Source organism: Porcisia hertigi, chromosome 24 (genome assembly GCF_017918235.1).
Source record: "Porcisia hertigi strain C119 chromosome 24, whole genome shotgun sequence".
NCBI classification, from domain to species: Eukaryota; Euglenozoa; class Kinetoplastea; order Trypanosomatida; family Trypanosomatidae; genus Porcisia; species Porcisia hertigi.
The window spans coordinates 110,273-132,127 of NC_090583.1; the positions used below are offsets into that span (position 1 = coordinate 110,273).

The window sequence follows — 21,855 nt, forward strand, 5'->3', positions numbered from 1 at the left end:
CGCTAGTCTGCTCACCCCCACCCCTCCTCCTTTCCTCCCAAACCCCGACCCTCCCTAAATTACACGACTGGGTGTTTCACCAGTCCTGCGTAGGGGCTCTCTCTCTCCCCCTCGAGTGTGTGTGTGTGTGCTGCTCCGTGTAGGTGATTCATGCCTTGAAATCACCACCACCACACTCACACAGCAAATCCACTACGAACTCTTGTACTTCTACTGCTACACTAATTTCTTTTTTTTTCTCCTAAGGCTTCAATGCCAGTCGAATCCACGCAGAAATCACCAATGAAGCGCTCACGGATGTCGTCGCGGTTGACGACTGGGGCCACGCGTTCTCCGCCATCGGAGACGCAATCCCGAAACCACCGCGCGCGCCAGGAATCGGCGCTGCTGTTTTGGCTTGAAAACGCCTGCGCTGCACCGGTGCCACACATGTCGACTGTCGCCAATCGCACCTCCGCCTCCTCCAACCCCACCGTCGCTGCCGCAGAAAGCGACGTAATCGTATCCACGAGAGAACCTTCAGGTGACCTTGCATCATCGCCTCCACCCCTGAAGGAGGGACAGGAGCAGCAACTACAACAGGGAGGTACACCGATCGCCTGCACACCCTCTTCGGAAGCCTTGGGCGCAGCAAACTCCTCCGCTTTCCGTGCGCAGACCGCGACGGCCTCACCGCCCCCGCCGCTCGGCGACAGAAGGGATGGTGATGCGAGTAGCTCCAAGGGGGCAGAGGCTGAGCCCCATACCACTAGCGGCGAGCCCCCAATGCAGCCTCCTCGCCCTGCCGGGCTTGTAGGTCTCCGTCGTCACCTAGTGGTTGCTGACGCTTTGCCCCTCTTCAATGCCCTTCTCGCTGGCCGTCTTGGCCCGGTGGCAGTGGATGTGCAACTCCAGGGACACACGCGACTTCTGCAACATCCACAACAGTTCGAGGCGGCGCTCAAGGCGTACGAGAAGCAAAGCGCCAGCGAGTTACGGGAAGCTCTGAGTAGTGTGCAACCTTTTTTTCTTCTATGCAACGCCGGCGGTGGAGCAGACTGCAGTGCGAATCCTTTGGAGATGTCAGGCAGTGGCACGGCCTCCGACGGCCACCCGCAAGCAACACCCGGCACCGCGATGCTGTCCACCTCTCCAGTGCTCTATACAATGAGCCCCGCGAACAACTATCCCGTTTTGCCCCTCCTCGCCCATTTGCTACGAGCTCAGCGGGTCACGAAACTTCTCTTTCACAGTCGCCTGCTCTACCGCCTTCTCTTTCTGTTTTTGGGGACGGACCGGGTAGAAGTGAGCAGCGTCGTTGACGTGCCCACTTGGACGACGCTGGGGCAGCAATTGCGGCCTTCCCTCGCTTTACTGTTTCATGTTCCTATGGAAGGTGTCAAGCACCTGTCAGACTTGATGACGGTGCTCCCATTGGAAATGCAGCAGATGCTCAACGAGGAGACACAGTCGATTGCACAGCAGCAGCAGCGAGAACAAAGGCCATGTGATGGCGCGGGCTCAGCTAGGAGCCTGGACGACTCCGTTCCAGACACCCTAGAGGAGGTTAGCACAGGTGACAGCGACGTCGCCGGCTGCCGAAAGGGCGGTGAAGAGGACGAGTTGATAGATGCGGTGCAGATCCTTGAACGCATTCGGCCTTTTGCCGAGCCTCCCCTCAACGGGAACAAGAACAGCGCCAGCGGCACTGCGTGCACTGATCCTGACTCCGATTTCAGATCAGCTGGCGTGAAGCATCGTCCGTCGCGCTCGCACCAGCGGCGCTGTGGCCGTCGGTGCGACAGCGACCCATACCCTTCGTCTCCTCCGCACGTCGACATGCCCTATCTCGCTGATGTTTACAACGGATTGAAGACGGTTACGCTGTTCTTCACCCACGTGTTGTCGAGACTGATTGACGTAGTCGACCCCGGGGCTGCAGGGGTAGCTGAGCCTCACGCAGGAGTTGCCACTATGCCGCTGCTGACGTCGCGCTACGGTAGCGAGGCCATAGAATCCCCCGTTTCGGCATTACGGCACCGCTTAGCCCCATCTGAGGTGTGTGCGCTGCGCACCTACGCGGATTTTCTCTGTGAAATTATGGCATACCACGGCGTCTTTGTAAATCACACAATGGCCCGCGAGATGTTGACCCTCTTGGACGTACAAATGGCTGCCATCGAAGAGTTGGGGCTGCGTGTCGCAGCAACACTCCTGGCCGGCACAGAGCCCACGACGTTTTCGAAGACCCTGGAGGCGGTGGAGAGTAGCAAGTGGAACATTCAAATGGTTCTTCAGTGCCTGACTCGGCTACACGCGGCTGCAACGACGGCCGAGATGCCGCAAGTGCTGGACGTCCACCACCTGCGTTTCCTGAGTACGCAGGCAAAACAATCCAGCGACCAGCAGGCAGCACAGCTTGGACTGGGATGCCTGCTGGTGTGTGCGTGGATGGCATACCTCGATCGGGCTTCAATGAAAAACCGGCTGCTTGGCATGTTCAGCAAGGTTTCCGAGAAGCTTCACCTGCACGTGCTCGAACATCCCCGCGACGTAGCCACGGCAGATATCGGTGCTGCCCCGGGTGCACCTACAGCACACGCACCTCGGGTGTGCTACTCGGTGCACCCCGACTGGGTGTTACACAACAAGTCGACTGGTCGCATTTTTTCTGCGCTGCCGAACGTGCAAAACCTGCCGAAGCAGCCACCCCGTACGACGTTCCAGGTACACGCACTTTCCGTCACGCAAGGACGCGGCGGCAGCAGCAGCAGCAGCAGCGGTGAGACACCTCACCCCTGCGGCTACGTTGACCCTCCCACGACGGAAGACATCGATGGGTGGCTGTCGCTCGCAGAGGCGGGTGCGGCGGATCAAGCATCGTCGGCCCAATTTCTTCTTTTCCCTGAGCACCCGGAGTGGACGCTGCGACACCTCTACTGCGCCCCTCCTGGTTGTGTGCTCATCTCCTTCGACTATAACCAGCTGGAGCTGCGCTTGCTGGCCCATCTGAGCGGCGACGCGGCTCTGCAGGAGCACCTGTCTGCAAATGTGGACGTGCTGGCGCTAGTGACAGCCAGCGTGCTGAACTTGCCCTCTATCGATCACGTTCACCCGAGCCAGCGGCAAGCCGTAAAAGTGATTGTGTACGGCCTCCTGTACGGTATGGGGCAGGAGTTGATGGATGTGCGTATCAAAAAGATCAACGAGGAGTTCGCAGCAGCAGGGAGGCGGCCACACCGAGAGGGGGAGGAACCTCCTTCCGTCGCGCCCCCAGTCTCCGCGACAGATCTTCTTGGACGCTTCTACAAGGCCTACCCGCGTATCGAGAGGTACCTTCGCGAGACTCGACAAGAGGCGCTGCGTTCTTTTGCAGTGGAGACGCTGTCTGGCCGTAAGTCCCTGGTCGCGGAGGCGGACGCAAACCGGCGGAAGCAGCGCGCCATTGCGCAGGCTGTGCAAGGCGGCGCAGCCGACGTGCTGCAGAGTGCCATGCGGGCTGTCCATGAGCGGCGCCACCGTTTTCTCCCATACCTCCCTGCTGCATCGCTGGCATTGGTGATGAGCATTCACGATGAACTTGTTTACGCCGTTCCGCGAGTGGCGACCGATGTGGTTGTGCGAGAGGTTCAACGCATCCTGGAGGGCCAAGCACGAGCGCTTCGTCTGGCTGTACCCTTGCCAGTGTCTGTGCGAATCGGGCACTCTTTTGGTGAGCTGACGGAATACCGCTTCGCCGAGGCGTGATGCGTATGAGGTTTGTCAATGGTGGGAGAAGGGGGGAGGGGAGAGGCGGGGGGGGGGGCTTACAGGCACGCAACCGCTGGGCAATCACACTGCCGCCAACCCGTACAAACGGGCCGTCCGCGGGAGTCGTCATCCCCCTCCCTGTTTGGTCTCCCCGGCGGTTGCGCGCCTGTAAGACCTGACGTTTCCGTCCCTCGAGTAATTTTCTCTTCGTGTCTCTGTGCTTGTCTGTCTGCCTCTATTCACCCTACTTTAGTTGCTCGTCATCGCCACCGTGGGGTTCATCTTCGTAGATCTGATTGGTTTTGCCTTTGTTTCCTACTCCCCCCTATCTCCCCCCCCCCTCTCCCCCAATTCCCTTTCCTGTCACCATAGAGGCTGTATACTCAAGGATGCCCCGCGCACCGCGCCCCCCTCCCTCCCGCCCCCCCCCCCCTCACACACACACACACACACACACGCACCGTGACTCATACATGCTTTTCTCAGCTGTGTGTTCGTTTACCCGTGTATCTGGGTGCAATACGGAACTGACGTCTGTCATGGCCCGTGATGGCAGGAGGTGGGGTGGGCCGATCAGGTGGTCTTCACCGCCCCCCCCCCTCCCGGCACACCCACTTGTTTTTCCACACCACCACCCTCCCTACCGCCCAACGCTTTGGTGACACTACGAAGTCTGGTCACGCGCTGGTGGCTTGAATGCGTTGGCGCGCTTGTCTGTTCAGCGTTGCTTTCTTTGTTGATTGCGTGCGGTGGCTGTACTCTGTCGTTTGTTTGTATTTGTCGCTCCTCCCCCTTCCCCCTTCCTCCCCCTTCCCCCTCTCTCTCTCTGTGTGTGTTATATGCCCCCCTCCCCCTCCCCCCCCCTTCCCAACTTTCCACTACCCCACACTCACATGCACGCAACTCTGGACTTTAGTTGCTCGCAGATCTGTCCCCCCCTCCCCCTACTCACAGGCTGTATGTTTACTCTGGGTAACGTTAGCGGTGCCGCCGGCGGTGGTGCACCCCCACCGTTCGGTGCACCGGGCCGAGGCGATGGTGCGCAGGGCGTCCCCTCCAACACTACTTTCCACGCCGCTGGCGGTGCAGCTCTGACGAGTGCCGAGGGCGACAATGCGCGTTTATTTCATCGCAGCTTCAATACTCCGTCGGAGAACTCTTCTCAGTTTGGAGGAGGCGCCCAGGCTGCACCGCTGCCAGTGTTTGGCGGTGCAGCCCCCATGGATCTTTCTGATCACAGCTCCAGAATCCCCAGCCACAGTGGGAATGCCAACATGAGCGCTTCGCGTCACGGAATGCGCCCAAGCCATGAGTCCATTCTGCCATTCTCTGCAGTGCCTGTCTTTGGCACCGGCATGCCACCGCCCTCATATTCATCGGGTGCCTCTACAATGGTCGCACCATCCGTTGCCACGATACCGTCACCGGCGGCCCCAGTATTTGTAACGCCGATATTCGCCTCAGCACCGCCCCCACCGCCGCCGCCCGCGTCGGGTGGGGACGGCATCTTGAGCGGCAGCGGCAGCGGGGCACCAAGCCCTGCGAATGTGTTGTTACGATCTTCACGGGGGGGACAACAAAGCAGCGGCGGCAACAACAACAACAACAACCAAAAGAGTAAAAGCACCAAGGATGGTGGCAATAGTCGCCTAGATTTACCCAGGCCTCGCTCTTTACAGCAGCGCAGCCAAGAGTCACGGCCATGGCCCAACTCCGCTCCCAACGCCTTGCTCACATCCGCGCTACCGACGCAGTTCTTGGCTGGGGGTAGCGGCGGCGCTGAGAGCGGTCCGCGACCCTCGCCGACGTTCCCTGACGCTGCGAGTACAGTGAGCAGCAGTCAGAACAGCGCGAACGCGAACGCGTTGGTGACTCCCGCCCCGGTGCGACCGTTTGCTGCTACGCAAGGCTCACCAGGCACCAGTGATGCAGGCGGATCCGTTTTCGGCTCGGTTTTTGCAGCCCTTGGCACCGCTGGCAATACAGGCAAGGGTGCCAGTAGCCCTCAGTCCCCACCACCACCAATCTCGTCCGTCTTCGGTGCGCCTGCGGCGATCCCATCTAGCGTCATTCCGGCCTCAAGTTTTCCTCCTGCAAAGCCGGCGAACGCCGCCGTCAAGGACAGCGCGCTCACGAGCAATGCTACCGCGCCAGCAACGGAACCTGCTTCGCTCATCCCCGTCGCGGCGCCGCCACCAAGTGTGTTCGGCGCTTCAGCGTTTGGCAAGGCCCCTGCTCCAGCGGCAGGCTCACTGAGAGCTGCCACTACACCAGCCATGCCTTTTTCTTCTCCACCTGCAGGGATAACAAAGGCCCCCGCTACTGGCGCGAACACGCGCGGCAGCGCCTTTGGTCAGCTGGACAGCCAATTTGGCACGCCATCGCCAACGCCACCGGCACCGGCGTCCGTTTTCTCCGCCTTTGGTGCCGGGTCACCAGTGGTGCCAGAGCCGACACCACCATCCGCTAGTCTGTTAGGGCAGCACAGGGCACCGCTCGGCGGCAGCAAGATGCCCACAAACCTTCGCGCAACTCCATTCGCCCCCTCACAGCTCCCAGCAAGTGTAGCGCCTGCACCGGCTGCTGTCGCATCCGCCTTTGGTGCCGCAGCCTCCCAATCAAGCCCAAGGTCCCACTCCGGATCAGGCAGCGGCGGCTCAGTGTTTGCCGCCAAAGCAGCGGCATCGGCAGCCACTTCTGCACTCACGTCAGCGTCTTCCCTCGGCGCTTCCGCATCCGCCGGGAAAGTTTTTTCGCCGGTGCCGCAGGCCCCCAAAGAAGCAGACATCAGTGCTGGCAGCGGTAGTGGAAGTGGTGATGGTGCTCCTGCTGGACGACGACGACGAGGTCGCTCTCCAACCAGTAGCGACATTCCCCAAGGTGGCGGAAGCGGCCCTCGCGGCGAAGCACCGGTGCCGCGCCACAGAGAACGCCCGCATAGGCCGTCACGACTGCCTAGGCAAAACGCGCCATCGGCCCTGTTGCGGCTGGACAGGGTTCCCATCCCACCACTGCCCGCAGACGAAAAGACGTTCTGCATCGCCGCACGACTGTGCAAGTCGTTCCTTCTACAGCTAGCTTCTGCTGCCGCCTTGGGCAGCCCCGGCAGCGGGGCGTCCTCCAGCAAGGAAGAGGACGTCGCGAAGACCCTCGAGCAAGCCTATTTCGGTGTTGTGGGCATTGAGGGCGTGTACGGCGACTTTGGTAGGACCGCTGGTGAGATGCTTGCCCTCTGGAACGGGCAGGTGAAACCTGTGGTGTCGGGCCGCGCCACTCATGGCTCTGACAGCGGTGCCTCCACTGTCCCGGGTGAGATGTGGATCGCTCTCTTTGCCCTCGGCACGTATCTCAACACCATCATGTCGACACTCCAGTCCAGAAAGACGGGCAGACACGTTGCCTCGTCCACGGCGTCCGCCTCCATGGCGGACTTGGCGTCCTACAAGGCGGGCCTGCGAGCGCATCCCACTGAGGCGCTTACCGACGCCTGCCACTACGCCAACGAGCTCAGCGAGTTGCTGCAGGCGATTTTCCAGCGCACCAGCGAAGCCGATGCCCCGCCGTACAGTGTCATTCCGGTGGTATTGCGGAGGGTGCGCAGCGTCTTTGACGAGGCCACCGCGCGCGGTGTTGCGATGGTGCAGTCAAACCTGAACGCAGTGACGTCAAAACTGTTTGCCGTCCTTAACAGGCGCGTGAAGACGTCAGCGATGCAGCCCCTCGGCGAGCCTGGTGAGGCACCGCGTTGGCTTCTGGCGTACGACTCCAAGGTGAAGGAGAGCCTTCTGCACAGCTTTGCCTACCTTGTCATTGAGATGATCGCTGCAGATGCCCCGACGAACGACGACGTGGAGCTCTTTATTTCGGCGTTTCACGAATGCTTTCCATCGGCGCTGGCGGAGCGATGCATGCTCTACTACCGGCGTGCCTGCGCACTGCTCCGGCAGCCGCTCTGCATGTCGCTAGCTGAAGAGGCTGCTGCGCTGCTGGCGAAGGCGACGGTCGTGTATCCCCCTGGGGCCCCATCGCATAACAAGCGTGTGCTGCTCGTAAAGCTGCTAGCAGCAGAGTTGGCGCTGGGACGGCTGCCTCCAGACAACGATTGGCTCGCGCTTGACGTCCCGCAACTCGTTGACGTTGTGAACGCACTCAAGACGTCGCGCCTGGACCTCCTCGACATGGCGCTGAGAATGCACGGGCCTTTCTTTGTCGAAATCGGCGTGCACAACGCTCTTTGTCTGGCGCGCCAGCGACTCGCGCTGCTGATGGTCGTCAAATTCTATTTAACGCACGGGCGCGAGAGTCGTCTGTGCGTGTCGGAGATGGTGCGATACCACCGCCTCCCCTACTCAGCGGCGGATGCGGGCATCGTGTGGCTGCTGCCACTGCTCGTAGAGAAGCAGATCAACGGTGTGCTGGACCACGACTACCTGATTCTGAGCGCCAAGTCACCATTCGACGACTATCCACGCGAAGCGCTTGCTGAGGCTGCTGCTTCTGCATGACATGTCGTCACGGAACGAGAGGAAGATGGAGGAGGATGTGCGACGAGGAGAGTTTTTTTCTTGTGTGTGGGTGCAGGACGTCTCTGATACCTTTACATATATATATATTATACACTGAAAAAAAAGGGGGGTGGCGGGGCAGTGTCTCTCGAGGTGTGCAGCTGAGTGTCCAACCTTATGTGTATCCACATCTGTGTTTGTGTATGTGTGCGTCTTTTGATAACTTGACTGTGTGAACCTCGAAGGCGCCCAGCTTTTCGGGGGGAGGTGAGAGCGGGGAAGAGAGAAGGGAAGGGGAAAAAAAATGAGGGCTGCGCAGCGGGGGTAGCGTCGCCGCTGTCTGGGCTCACAGTGATGATGTGGAATGTATATAAAACCAGAAGTTACAGTGCTAGCAAACCCCTATTGCGTGGCAGTTGTGCCCGTGATAGTACCTTCGCGTAATATTTTATGTGCCTCGATCGCGCGCTTTGACACATCCCCAGCTAGTTTTGCAAGCACCCCCTTCCCTGTCACTCCTCTCTGTCTTGATCACAACCTCTCAAAAAAAATTTTTTAACATAAAACACACGAACACGAACACATCCCTGCCCTTCAACTTCACGAAAGTACGCATATCAGTGGGCACACCACACCACACCACCACCACCACCACCACCCGCATACGCCAAAAGAGGGATCGGCCCGCATTCGGGGGAGGATAGGAGGAGCCGGTTAGTTGGTTGGTTGCGGAGTGTGTTTGAGCGTCCTCATCGGCGCACTTGCAGGAATCACCCACTAAACCACACGCACACATATACATAGAGAGAGAGAGAGTGCGCGCGAGATAACTTGCAATATCATAGAGGTACCCGCACATACGTGCAACCCTGCCCTTCACTCCCTGCATATGTCATTTTGGGGGTGGTGGCGCGGTAGTGGCTAACCTTCGCGGGAGAGGGGAAAAAAAAAGAAAGGGAGGCACCATCCGGGTTCTCAAAAATGCAGTCCGACCTTGGTGCCGTGCATGTCACAAACTTTCATGGCAGCGGTGCGCTGTCTGGTGACGGCTACAATGGCAGCGGCAGCGTGGATGGCGACAACGAAGTGGGCACAGACATCCGCCTCTTGACCAAGGAGTTCGTTACGCAGTATCGACTCCACCATGAGTTTCTCTACATGGACATGCTTCGGGGCAACTTGTCGGCTGGCCTACACTTTGTGGAGTTTCAGATGTCGCACATTCAGCAGTTCAGCGGCGTGCTCTTTGGGGCGGTGCAGCACAATCCTACACGCGCATTGCCGCTGATGGAGCACGCCCTTTGGGAAGTGGCGCAGGAACGAAAGCTGTTCCCCGCCTACAGTCGCGAGACGACGATACAGGTGCAACTCTTCTGGGGTGTGCCACCTATGGCACTGCGCAACCTCGCCCAGGCCACCGTGGCACAACTTGTTTGCGTGAGCGGCATCGTCGTGAAATCGAGCTCCACACACGCGCGTTGTGTTCGGGCGGCTATCCAGTGCACAAGCTGCCGCAGCAAAGCTTACATCAACGGCGGCCGATCGATTGACCTACCACCGCAATGCATGGAGAACGGTGGTCGCGGTGGCGCTGCTGGTGGTGGTGGTGGTGGTGGTGGTGGAGTGTCCTCCGGCAAGTGTCGGCCAAACCCCTATGTGCTTCTACCAATGGAGTGCGAGTACGAAGACCAGCAAATCATCAAGCTTCAGGAACTACCAGAGGATGTGCCCACCGGTGAGCTGCCCAGACACCTGACGGTCGTTGTAGACCGCTATCTGGTTGACCGCATCAGTCCCGGCTCACGAGTCCAAATTGTTGGCGTCGTTTCAGTTCAGGAAAAACGTGGTGGATTCGACAACGCACGCGGTGGTGGCCGCGGCCGCGTAGCGGCAGGCTTGCGTGCGCAGTACCTGCGCTGTGTCGGTCTCATGTTCCGCTCCACACAGGATGCTCGTTGTGCGGTGGTGAGCGTCAATCAGAATTTCTCCTCGCGCGCGCGATCGCGCTCAACGATGACGTGGCAACCGGAGGAGGAGGCGTCCTTCAAGGCCTTCGCGAAGCAAGGCAATGTGTTTCAGAAGCTTTCTGCAAGCATTGATCCTGCCATCTTCGGCCTCGAGGACCAAAAAAAGGCGATTGTGTGCCTTCTCATGGGCGGCACGCGCAAGCGCAGCGGCAGCAACTTCCTGCGCGGCGACATGAACGTCCTCTTCATTGGCGACCCGTCGACTGCCAAGTCGCAACTTTTGAAATTTGTGGAGAAGGTGGCCCCGATTGGCATCTACACCTCCGGCAAGGGCAGCAGTGCCGCTGGTCTCACCGCGTCCGTCATCTCCAACGGCAACGGTGACTTTGTGCTTGAGGCAGGGTCCATGGTGCTGGCTGACGGCGGCGTTGTGTGCATTGACGAGTTTGACAAGATGCGAGATCAGGACCAAGTCGCCATCCACGAGGCGATGGAGCAGCAGACCATCTCAATCGCAAAAGCAAACTTGACCACCATGTTAAACAGCCGAACGTCGGTGCTGGCGGCTGCAAACCCAACGCTAGGCAGCTATGACCCGCTGCGTTCCAACGAAGACCAAATGGACTTCCAGAGCTCTATCTTGTCCCGCTTCGACCTCATTTTCAAGGTGATTGACCCCCGAGACCCCGAGATGGATCAACGACTCGCCCACCATGTCATCGGGCTCCACAAAGGTGCAAACCGCAACCGAGGGCGACGCGGTGGTGGTCGCGCGGGTGCGCTCGCCTCCGCTGGTGGTGGTGGCGCTAGTGCTGCCTCTGCGGTACAGAGTGGCCACGGCGAAGTGGTGGACCTCGGTTTCCTCACTAAGTATATCTCATACGCCCGCTCTACATGTCGCCCGGTCATCTCCGAGGAGGCCATGAAGGTTCTGCTCGACTTTTACGTTCAGGTGCGCCGAGACGCGCATCAGCAAACCCTTGAGACCATCGGTAGCATGAACAGCGGCAACGGCAGCGCGGCGGGCGGGGGTGGCTCGAGCAGCAACAAGACACCTATCATCCAGATCACTGCCCGGCAGCTAGAGAGCCTCGTGCGCATTACGGAGTCCATGGCCCGGATGCGACTTGACGTACTCGCCAGCCGCAGCGATGCCGAAGAGGCGATTAAACTCTTCAAGATCGCCACCGTTGACGCCATCAAGAGCGGTGTCGCAGATCAAACGCTGACGGAGGCGCAGAGTGAGCTCGTCTTGCGCGTTGAGGAGGCACTACGGCGCCGGGTGGCGCTTGGGGCCACCGTCGAGCACCACCGTCTGCTATCCGAGCTCGCACGTATGGGCTTTGACGCCAAGCTCGTTGAACGCGCCCTGTACGCAATGGTGAAGCGAGAAGAGTTGGAGTGGCGCAAGCAGCGAACCCTACTATACCGAGTGAGGTAACGAAGAAAGCACTCGCAGCAGCAGCAGCGGCGGGTAGTAACACCGGTGCGTGTGGTGCGGTGATGCCAATATGCGCGTGGGTGCGTTGCCCCCCTCCCTTTTTTTCTTGTATTTCCCGGCCCAGCCTTGACTTCCCCACCCCCGCAAGACTTTTCCCTCTTTTTGTTGTTGTTTGGACACACACACACACACAGGCACGCACGTGCGGTACCAAATAGTACCCCCTCCCACCGTGCTCCCCCCGGGGAGAGGGAGGGGGGGGGGCGGAGGTCGCTGTCACTGCGCTCCCCACCGTCCTCCCTCTCCCGTGTCCCCTCTCCCCCAGCTCCCCCTTGGCTGACTGCCGCGACTCTCTCGCCACTCATTGCACCGCCTTCTGTTGTCCCCTCTCTCTCCCTGAACTCTACCCCTTTTCTCTGCCCCCCCCCCTTCCATCACCACCACCCCGGCCTCGTCGCTCACGACGTCTATGCGCAGGGGTGCTTGGTTTCACGTCCAGGAAATGGAGTCCGAGACAACGTCGGCAACTCTCTTGTCGACTCCACACGCGTCGTCTTACAAGACTGCAGTGACTTCGACCGCCGACAGCGTCAGCGCGGGCAACTCGATGGCCTCCAAAGGAGACGTCGAGCAGCCCTTGAAGAAGTCGAGAACCGACGCACCGAAAAGCACAACGGTCCTGGGCCATCGCGAAGAAGTCACAGCAACGCCCGCGGCAGCATCGTCTGCACCCATGGACTTCGGCGCCATTCCCACAACCACTGTACTGCTCAGTGCCCGACTTCGAAGAGAAATGAGGGAGTTGTGGTGCTCGAATACCGCCTCAATTGCGTCTGCTAGCACCAAGGACCCGCTAGACAGTCCTCGCACACGGCCCGCGCTCGCTGACGTAGCTTCCGTTGTGCCGGCCTTCAAAGTTGGCACGCTGGAGATGTACCGCCGGTTTCCGGAGGCATACGATATGCTCATGGCCCACCACAACTGCACTGCTGTGCGCCACGCACTGCTGGAGGACGTTTTGGGACGTATTACCGCTACAGCAGATGTCACAGCAGTACCGGTGGACGCGGCTTCGCGAGCTGCCTCGCTGCCATGGGTGCACGTAGCGGACTTCGGGTGTGGCACGGGCCGCATTGAAAGCATGGTCGTGCAGCACCCCGCCGTTCAGGTGATCTACGCGTACGACAGCGAGGTGTCCATGCTGCGGTGCTGTCTAGCAAACACCGTGCGGAGCGCAGCTCAGTCCGGCCACTACAGCTCGGTAAGGCTGCTACCCGTGGCTGCGCCTGCAGAAAAGCGGAATGAGGACGGCACGAGGGGCGTCGCCTCGCTCGGGTCGTCGTCACCACCTGTCGTGCTCTGCGGTGTGGAGAGCTGCGAGGTGTCGACGTCGACCGCAGCGGCCGCGCTGCAGCTGTGCCTCCGCCCTGTACCATTTCAGCTCATCCAATCGAACTTTCTCACAGCGACGCAGCACCCTCGCTGTCAGTTGGTGGTGTGTGCGTGGTCCCTCTCTTACGTGATGCGCATGCAATGGGGCGAGGACCGCTGGCACGCCGCCGTGGACTCAGTGGTGCAATCGCTGGTGGACCTCCTCGACAACACACACTCCGACGCGGCGGTAGTCATACTAGAGACGCTGGGCAACGGCGCTACGGAACCAACGCGGCAAAACACCTACACGCAGCGGCTCGAGGAGAAATTCGGGTTCACGCGGACCTGGGTGCGTACAGACTACGAGTTCAAGAGCGTGGCCGACGCCGAACGCATGGTGCGCTTCTTCTTCGGTGAAAAGATGCTCGGGAAGCTCATCGCGCACGATGCGAATAGCTGCATCGGAGAGTATGGGGCTGCTAGCAGCACGGAAAGCGGCAGCAGTGGCTGTCGCCTAATGGAGTGCACGGGCATTTGGACCTACTGGAAAGCACGGGAGGCTCCAACTGGGGTCCCTAACTGAGACGACGGAGCGTCCTCGTGCCTGAAACACACAGCGCACATCTCCCCTGCTTCGCGGTATGTCACCTCCTCCTCCCCCCCCCCCCGCTGTAACGCATCTGTAAAATGTGCGCTAACTGTTTTGCGCCACTCGCCACAAACACCATCCTTGTGTTGCACACAGGACACCTGCACCCCTCTCCCTCCCCCTCACAGGCCTCGCACACGGGAGCCGCGCTGTTTTACTGGCCATCTCGCCTTTGTGAAATGTGCATCTACGGCGTACCCCACAGCGACTACACGCACACACACACACACACAATACATATATATATATATATATATATAAAGTTGGTCGAGGGAGGAGGTGAAAGATGAAAGAGAAGTAGACGTGAAGTGAAGTGAGCTTCGCAAATGTGTCCTCTGTACGATGCGCATCGCAGAGCGCATCATGTGGTGGTTCCCCAGACACACACACACACACACACTTTTCCCCTTATTTTCTCTCGTCATGGTTCCACCCCACCCCAAATCCGTTTGTCGTCGCCATACGTTGAACTTGCGCAATCATTTCACACACACACACACACACACGCACGCATGCATGCGTACGCACAAATCTACGCTGGAGGGGGAGTGCCCCCGGTTCAACACAACAGCTCTTCGCATTTGACGTGAAGCAATCAACCGAAGAAAACTGACTTCCCCCTCTGCGAGGACTTGGTCACCGCCACCACGCGCAGGATGAAGCTGTTGCACTCCAAGTCAACCACGGAGCCGATACTGGCCGTCACTGCTTGTCCTTGTGCAAACCTTTTTGGTCTCGTCACGCAGAGCTCCGTCGTTGTCTATCGCTCTACAACCCTAACCACAGTATTTACCTTTTCCCTTAAACCCTTCCAGTCTGTGCTGGTAGACGATGGCGCTCACCGGGGGATGCGAAACGGCTGCTCGATCTGCTGCTGTTGGTCGCCGTCAGGACGCCTGTTCACCCTAGCAATGCCATCGGGGCTTCTGCTTGTGCTGGATGTCGAGGGTGGCGCCTTGGTGCGATACCTCACCCCTGGTGCCACGGCCACTGCAAGCGGCGACGAGGCTTGCTGCTCCCCGCCCACGTCCTCCTCTGTGAATCTGCCGCGAGTCTCAACCACGCTCCCACCTGGCCGCCCCGTGCTTGCCATGGGCTGGTGTGCAGTGCCATCGCTCCTATCCCGGCAAATTAACGACATGCACGCGGATATGCAGACACGGTGCCTGCCGGTTCGCACTGGCCTCTCAGCCGCGCTGCTCGATGAAGTCGTTCAAGGCCCCTCCGCCTCTCCCTTCAGCGCGGGGGATGCAGCCCATCTGCCCTCCCAATCAGAAATAGTGTGTGATGGCTATCCTGCGCATGCCAGAGGTGGCAGCAGGTCTGTGTCGTTACTCTTGGTACTTGGTTGCGATGGTGCTCTTCGGTGCCTGCTTGGTGGTCTTTACGAGGTTCAAAGTTTAGTGCTGTCGTTGCCGACGTGCCTCCCCGCCCAGCCCGACGGCGGGATCAGCGGCAGGATGGGCGGCTGGGAAGGCGTCGTCGTCGAAGATATGCAAGTACGCCAGTGCAGCGTGCCCACTAGGGCTTCTGCGGCCAAGCGGAAGCACGCGCGAAAGGGCACTGACCCGTGCGACTGGGTACGCTTCGGTGAGTCAGCTGCGAACGGCGTTCGTCCTGCTGTGGCGCAGAAACATCTGGTGTATCTAACTGTGAGAGACGCATCCGCCAGTGGTACTGGAGCACATTCGCTGTGGGAGGTGGACTTGCACACCAGCCTCTCGGCCCTCGCCACTCCACAGTGCCTCGCGTTGTGCTACGTGCGCGAGTACACCCGTATCGCGCGCGAGGCGTACGAGAGGGTCTCACACGAGTGGCATGCGGTGCTGCGGGGTCGCCTTTGGGCCCACCTAGGCCTTCCTGCCGTTGCCCCGCTCCTGTCCTCAGCCATCCTGGCGCAGCTCACGGAACCAGATCCGCTGGCTCTCTTCAAGTACGCAAGAGGGCAGCTCATGCGCTCTGCCGTCGCGGATGACCTCGAGGTGGTGGAGGCAGCGCTCAAGCGCACGATATGCGAGGTCACGTGTGTGTGCTACCCATCCTGTGAGGCAGCAATGTCGTATTCCGCGCACCTCCGCAAGGCAGACACGGCTCTGCAACACCTCGTCGCGACACTGCGGCGGCTCTGTGAGTCTCTCCTGCGACGTGTCACGAGGGAGGCGGAGGTTGCCCGTGACCTGTCACAGTGGGTGCTACAGCAGTCACGTCACTGGGAACGCGATTCCCGTCTCAACTTGGCTGCTGTGGATAAGCAAGAACCCGTGGAGGCGGAGGAAGATACGCGGGAAACGCCGTCCGTGGGGTCCTCACCGCCCGCTGCTGTCGCGGCACCAGTTGACATGGCCCGCTCACCATCGCCGCAACAGCCACCGTCTATTGTAGACGAAGTCCCTCTTAGTGCGACCCGCCAGCCAGCGCTATTGAAATACCTCACATCCATTCCCACCCAAGCAACCAGTATAGAGGATGACCCAATCCTCCGCCTCTTCACGGAGCTCGATATCAGCGCGCAAGGTGGCACGTCGGTGCCCGCTTCGTCCAGAGCCCCTTTTGCCGCCCGCATGGTGTACGCAAATGCACAAGAAACGGACGCCGCCTCCGCCCTTGCCTCGTCAGCGTCGCAACTCCTATGTTGTGTGGTGGAAGAAGCCAAAGGAGGAGGTCAGAGAAGCCGTGAAGACGACGACGAGGACGATGACGATGGAGCGGTGAGTGGACTGAACCTACGGTACGAGACAGGTTTGGAGGACGTCAGGCTTGGCGAAAGAGAACGTAACGTGGCATGCGACCAGTGCGGCTGTGCGCTCGTCACGGAAAGGAGCCAAGTTCACGTGTTGCGGACCTCGGGGGCCGCAGGTAACACCATCCAGCCTCTGCATATGAGCACCTATGATCTGGTGGTACGCTGCGGTGGCGATGTCACAGACAACGACACCAACTCTACCGCCTCTGTTCTCAAGACATCCTCCACGGCAGACGTGGACACGCGACTTATTGCGCCACTCCTCAAGGCGGAGCTCACAAGCAACCAAAGCTCTGCAACGTCTCCTGCCACCTATGGTGCCACATGGTACGGTTACCTTGAAGAGGACCGGCACGTCGTTGTCTGTCAACCAGACGTTGTTACTACAGGCCGCTCTGCGACGTCTGTCGCTCCAAACATGACGACTGCGCCGGCACCCTTCTTCGTCGCAGTCGTCGACAGCGCTGGCTGTTTGGTGACGGTTGCTGAAGAAGAGCATAACAGCGACAACGAGGATGCGGCGGAGTCCTCGGGGGCCCCCGTGCCGAGGACGCGGGGGGCGCTTTGCGAAGTGACCGGCATGGAGGGCGTGCCGCTGCGCGTGAGCATGAGTCGTTCCCGCAGCTTCTGTGTCGTTGTCGGTATCACCAAGTACGTTATTCTCTCCCTGTATGACGACGAATACTGAAAGAGGAAAGGCAGCCGGGGCGGGGGGAGGGGGGGGGGTCACCACATATGTGGAAAGAAAGCGAGAAGCTGGGGCTCGCTCGCCATCCCTGTCCTTCTGTGTGTCTTTCTCCTCCCTCGCCCCAGTCCCATAGCATCTCTCTTCAATGAGACTGGCCATCACACAAGTCGGTCTTAGGGTATCGTCAGCACCCTCATAGATGAAAAGTGTGTGAAGTGAACATCAAACGGAGAGAGAGAAAGTGTGTATGTGTGTGTGTGTGCACCAATAAGAAGACCGAGCGTTCTTCAAGAACACGCACACGTGCGCGCATCCATAGACGCACCTGTGTCTGCCCCGCCACAAAGCGTGGCGGCGAGCCGGCACGCACGTATGTTCGAGATGCCCATCAGGAAAAACAAACGTGAGAGAATCGAGAACGACGCCTGGAAAATGGAGAGATTCAAAGGAACATGAGGTAGCCTCGCCACCGCCACCGTTCCTTGTACGTGGCTCACCCTTATTGCCTCGCCTGCTTGCTGTACTTGAGGACACGATGAAATAGACCGTGTGGACCTGACTTGGCACAGTGCAGCACCACAGACGCCGTTGGTGGGCAGCGTGCACAGTGAGCACTAATATAAAATTACCACGTGCCTACTTGTACCACCTCCTCCCTCACTCCGCCCTGCCTCCGCTATAAAACAGCACATGGCCTTCATGGAGAACTCCAATTTTCTCTCTCCCTGCTCTCTCCCCCTCCCCTATCTCTTCCCGCTTCTCACCCACCCACACGCACACGCATATAAATATATGTATGTATATATATATATATATATGTATACATACACACGCGCGCCCATTATAAAGTGAATCAGAGCCAAGTATTACTTCTCCTCCCTTCCGTTCACGCACGACAGCACTCAAGAATTGGGGTTCAACGATGTCTGCATTCATGGAGAAGTACCACCTCGACAGGGCGCTCGGCACCACGATCCGCGCAGTGCAGTCCGTGTGGGGCTGGACACGCGAGCGCATGTGGCCCATTTACTCTGCCGCCATTGTCTTCTCCATCTTCCAGATGATCGCCGTCGCCTCAGAGAAACAGATTCTCGCCGACCACTACTATGGAGACGTGGATGGAAAGTTCGAGGAGCAGAAAGATGATCTGGTGCGCGAGGCCAAGAAGCTCTTCAACGAAGAGGTCGCGGTGGCGGTGAAGGAGCGCGTGTGGCAGCTGCCCCCAGCGGCATTCCGACGCGAGTACAACAGCCGTCTCGGTAGCGCCTGATTTCTTGGTTATTTATCTGGGGGGAGACAGTAAAGGCTGGAGAAGATGATCTATTGGCAATTCCCAAGCGCAGATGTGGAAGTGTCGGTTGCACATCTCAAAGCAGAAGTCATTCCGAGCGAGAAAAGTAGACCATCTTTATGTCACGCATTTGTGTACGCATACAGGTGTTGTAGGTGAGGGGGTTAGTCGTGTGATGGTGGTCAGGGGGAGAGAGCGGGGGGGGGGGCGCCTCCTCTGGCCCCCTCTTCCCTTGAACCAAGCTCCCTCATTTTCACTCCTCCCTTACCCTCTTCCCCTCTTTTTTGCATGCTGTGAGAAGGAAAGGGAGGGGGGGGGCATTGTCCTTCCACATGAAGTGGCGTGTGCGTATGTGGGGCTCGCCTTGATGGGGAGCTGCGTCTTATTCACCCCATCCCCTTCTTGGACCAGTCGTTTTGTGTGTGTGTGTGTGTGTGTGTTCTTAACAGCTGCGTTTGAGGGAGAGGGGGGAAGAGGAGCATCGCTCCGTGACCCCTTCTGGCGCTCTGCCCTGTGCGTTAGGGGCGGGCAGGGTGTCGTCATGTCTCTCTCTTTTTCTTTGTTGCTCGAAGAGAGGGCGTAAAAGGGAGGACGGATTAGGAGGGGGGGGAAGGGGGGATGGATGGATGGCCACGCTCCCACCCACCCACCCACACTCACACACTCGTATACCTTTCTTTTATTGACGTTGTTGATCCCTCTTGCCCCGTGAGGCACCTAACTAAAACTACGCCACATTGAATGGCTCGTCCGCCCGACGCGTTTGTGCACCCTCCCCTCCTCCTCCCATCAAGAGACAAACGGGCTCGGATGTTGTCGCACAGGGCGGTTCAAATCTTTGCGCTCTGACCAAGTCTTGGGGGAGAAGCATGTGATTTACAGCACACGAGGCTGTTCAAGACGCCCATACCAGTGCGAGTACTCCACAGGGACGAGGAGAAGATGGGGCGGCGGGTGCACCGTGACGATTTCTCTGCTCCATAAACTTCCATGAAACCTCTCTTACTTCACCCCCTCTCCCCCCCTCCCTCCCTTCCTCCCTATACACTACACACCACACCACACTTGCACCTCTCCACAGAGCCCATCGAGTCCTCGTGGACTCTGGCCAACGCTAAACTTGGAACCCCTCCTCCTTCTCTATCCCCCCCCCTCCCTCCCTTTTTTGTCCTCACACACCGATGGACCCCTCGATACCGTACTCCCCCAACGGAGCCTGCATTCAGCTGCCGGTCGGGGGAGACGTTGAGGTGAGCATTGCGAATGAGTGTCGCATCTTCGAGGAGCTCCTTGACGCCGAGGTGGCAGTGAACATGGAAAAACTGCGGGAAGCGTCGCGCATGGGGATACCCCCGGCCTACCGCGGTGTCGTCTACCGCTACCTCCTCGGAGTCGCTTTGACAGACAAGTCAAGCGAGATGACGATGGAAGAATTGCAGGACAAGGACTTCCAGTTGCTGAACACCGCCTACACCCGCATGTGGGGCAGGGGAGACGAGGACGACGACCGCAGCGGCGCTGGCGGCGGCAGTCACAGTGTCGGCCACGGCGCCAGTGGCAACGTGGCGGCCTCGCACACCATCAGAGCACTGATGACCTTCTCGACGACGTCCATGGCGGCAGCAGTGAGTGCAACGGAGGGAAACGGTCCGCTGCATAGCAGCTGCAGATATCGCGGCATGGGTAGCGGCGTCGCCGGTGTCGATGCCGATGGCGGCAACAGCAACGGCACAGGGGTGGTGGCAACGCCTTTTGTATACCGTGGCCCGTCAGCCGTCCCCTCCCTCGCCTCCTCGGCCACTCTCGTCGCCTGGGAAGAGTGCGTGAGAGCGCTGCGGTACTGCGCCCCGTACAACGCGGACAGGTCTCAGTGGAAAAGGATGGAGTCTGCACTGGCCGCGCTGCAGATGATGTACTGCAACGTTTCCGTCGATCACGTGCAGCTGCTCGTGCTGCTGGCGCGCCAACTCGACCGTATCTCCAGCTCTGCGCGCGACACCTTCTTCACTGTCCACGCCCTCTTCAACGTGCTGACACAGGATGGAAATATCCTGCATGATGACCAGACGCTACAGACGCACTGCGGCAATTTTCTCATGCTCTTTCGCGCTGTGCTCCTTCCGCTCTACGAGCACTTCACCGTAGAAGGGTTGACCACGTGGGAGTGGGTCCCGAGTTTGCTGACGTGTTTTTTCGTAGGCCGCTTGCACCCCGACGACGTGTTCGCGCTGTGGGACTGCTACCTCGCCGATATGAATGAGCACCAGGCGATGGCCCTCCACCCGTATGCATGCTTAGCTATGCTCTCGTCTATGACGGAGGTGCTCATCGAGGCAGACAAGACGGAGCTTCTCTACTGCCTGGAGCACCTGCCCCGCCTTGACACAGCAGCCATCATGCGCAAGGCCGTGCTCATTCGCGAATCCGTGTACTCCAAGGGGCTTCTCAGTGGATGATGCAGTCGCCAACGGTCGCTGCCACTAATACTGCTGTGAACTGCTTCTAGGAATAGGTCAAGACGCACGAAGGGGTTTAGGGTGGGGACGGGGGAAGAGGGCTATAGATGTCCCCTAGCGGAGGGCACGACTGGGTATCGGTGACGTCAAGCGCGCACTCGTGCAGCGCGTTGGGTGCGAGCGCAGTAGATGCAGTGGAGTTTTCCTTCGGTGTTTCCTTTTTCATACTTTGCTCGGTACGGATGCCTGAGTATTCTATCACCCCCTCCTCGTCGTCGTCGTTGGTCTTTCTCTGTGCCCTCGAGTCACCCCTTTTCTCCGCTTTTCCCTTCATTCTCCCGTCGTTGCTCTAGTTGCTTTGTCTTCTCGGTCCCTAACCCCCCCCCCCTCGCCTGTGCCGTGGCTGCATCCTCTCTCTCTATCCTGTCTCGTCTTCTTTTTCTCGCGAAGCATCCACATTTTTGTGGGTACGTTGGGGGTGAGAGGAGGAAGTGCAATTGGATGATGTCACTCGTGGAGCTCCACTATTCGCTGCCTTCGGCAGAAAGCACACATACACAAACGTACATATATCTAATGTCCGTCATCGGCTCCCCCCTCCCCCCGTCCCACTTGGGGGAGGGGAAGGGGGAACAGACGAGGCGTGAGACACATCACACCTATTCTGGTCCACCACCACCACCACCACTCGATGCTGTCAATGTGCATAACTGTGGCGCAAGTCCACTCCCGACTGCGCTTTTCACTTTTATTTTACAATAAGCAAACAAAATCATCTCTCTCTCACACACACACAAACCTCCTCTTTGGCATTTGACAACTGGATCCATTTTGGGGGTGGGGGGTTGACGTGCGTTGGTTCCCAGCAGGCTTTTGTGTGTGCCTCTACTTCACCGTGCCCGTTGTACGCTTTGGGGGGCTTAAAGTCTGCCTGCAGCTATACTTGAGGCCATTCGATGGCCACAGTTACGGGGACACGGAGGAACACACGCACACACTCACTCACTCACTC

General features: G+C 59.2%; 7 protein-coding genes across 7 annotated transcripts; all 7 read left to right on the plus strand.

Moving 5' to 3' along the window:
* Positions 1 to 765: 765 nt before the first annotated feature.
* Positions 766 to 3,726, plus strand: JKF63_05567 (uncharacterized protein; the record flags this gene model as incomplete). Its single annotated transcript, XM_067901524.1, has 1 exon — positions 766 to 3,726. One exon carries the CDS (start codon positions 766 to 768, stop codon positions 3,724 to 3,726), a length of 2,961 nt encoding a protein of 986 aa, XP_067756790.1.
* Positions 3,727 to 4,568: 842 nt separating this feature from the next.
* JKF63_05568 (uncharacterized protein) lies at positions 4,569 to 8,234 on the plus strand (the record flags this gene model as incomplete). The annotated part of the gene is made up of 3 exons (XM_067901525.1): positions 4,569 to 5,223; positions 5,296 to 5,769; positions 5,806 to 8,234. 3 exons carry the CDS (start codon positions 4,569 to 4,571, stop codon positions 8,232 to 8,234), a joined length of 3,558 nt encoding a protein of 1,185 aa, XP_067756791.1.
* A 981-nt stretch (positions 8,235 to 9,215) lies between these two features.
* Positions 9,216 to 11,642, plus strand: JKF63_05569 (uncharacterized protein; the record flags this gene model as incomplete). Its single annotated transcript, XM_067901526.1, has 1 exon — positions 9,216 to 11,642. One exon carries the CDS (start codon positions 9,216 to 9,218, stop codon positions 11,640 to 11,642), a length of 2,427 nt encoding a protein of 808 aa, XP_067756792.1.
* Positions 11,643 to 12,111: 469 nt separating this feature from the next.
* Positions 12,112 to 13,599, plus strand: JKF63_05570 (uncharacterized protein; the record flags this gene model as incomplete). Its single annotated transcript, XM_067901527.1, has 1 exon — positions 12,112 to 13,599. One exon carries the CDS (start codon positions 12,112 to 12,114, stop codon positions 13,597 to 13,599), a length of 1,488 nt encoding a protein of 495 aa, XP_067756793.1.
* A 722-nt stretch (positions 13,600 to 14,321) lies between these two features.
* JKF63_05571 (uncharacterized protein) lies at positions 14,322 to 17,096 on the plus strand (the record flags this gene model as incomplete). Its single annotated transcript, XM_067901528.1, has 1 exon — positions 14,322 to 17,096. One exon carries the CDS (start codon positions 14,322 to 14,324, stop codon positions 17,094 to 17,096), a length of 2,775 nt encoding a protein of 924 aa, XP_067756794.1.
* Positions 17,097 to 18,018: 922 nt separating this feature from the next.
* Positions 18,019 to 18,366, plus strand: JKF63_05572 (uncharacterized protein; the record flags this gene model as incomplete). Its single annotated transcript, XM_067901529.1, has 1 exon — positions 18,019 to 18,366. The coding sequence occupies one exon, from the start codon at positions 18,019 to 18,021 to the stop codon at positions 18,364 to 18,366; it is 348 nt and encodes a 115-aa protein (XP_067756795.1).
* A 1,202-nt stretch (positions 18,367 to 19,568) lies between these two features.
* On the plus strand, positions 19,569 to 20,843 carry JKF63_05573 (uncharacterized protein; the record flags this gene model as incomplete). Its single annotated transcript, XM_067901530.1, has 1 exon — positions 19,569 to 20,843. One exon carries the CDS (start codon positions 19,569 to 19,571, stop codon positions 20,841 to 20,843), a length of 1,275 nt encoding a protein of 424 aa, XP_067756796.1.
* Between the last annotated feature and the right edge of the window lie 1,012 nt (positions 20,844 to 21,855).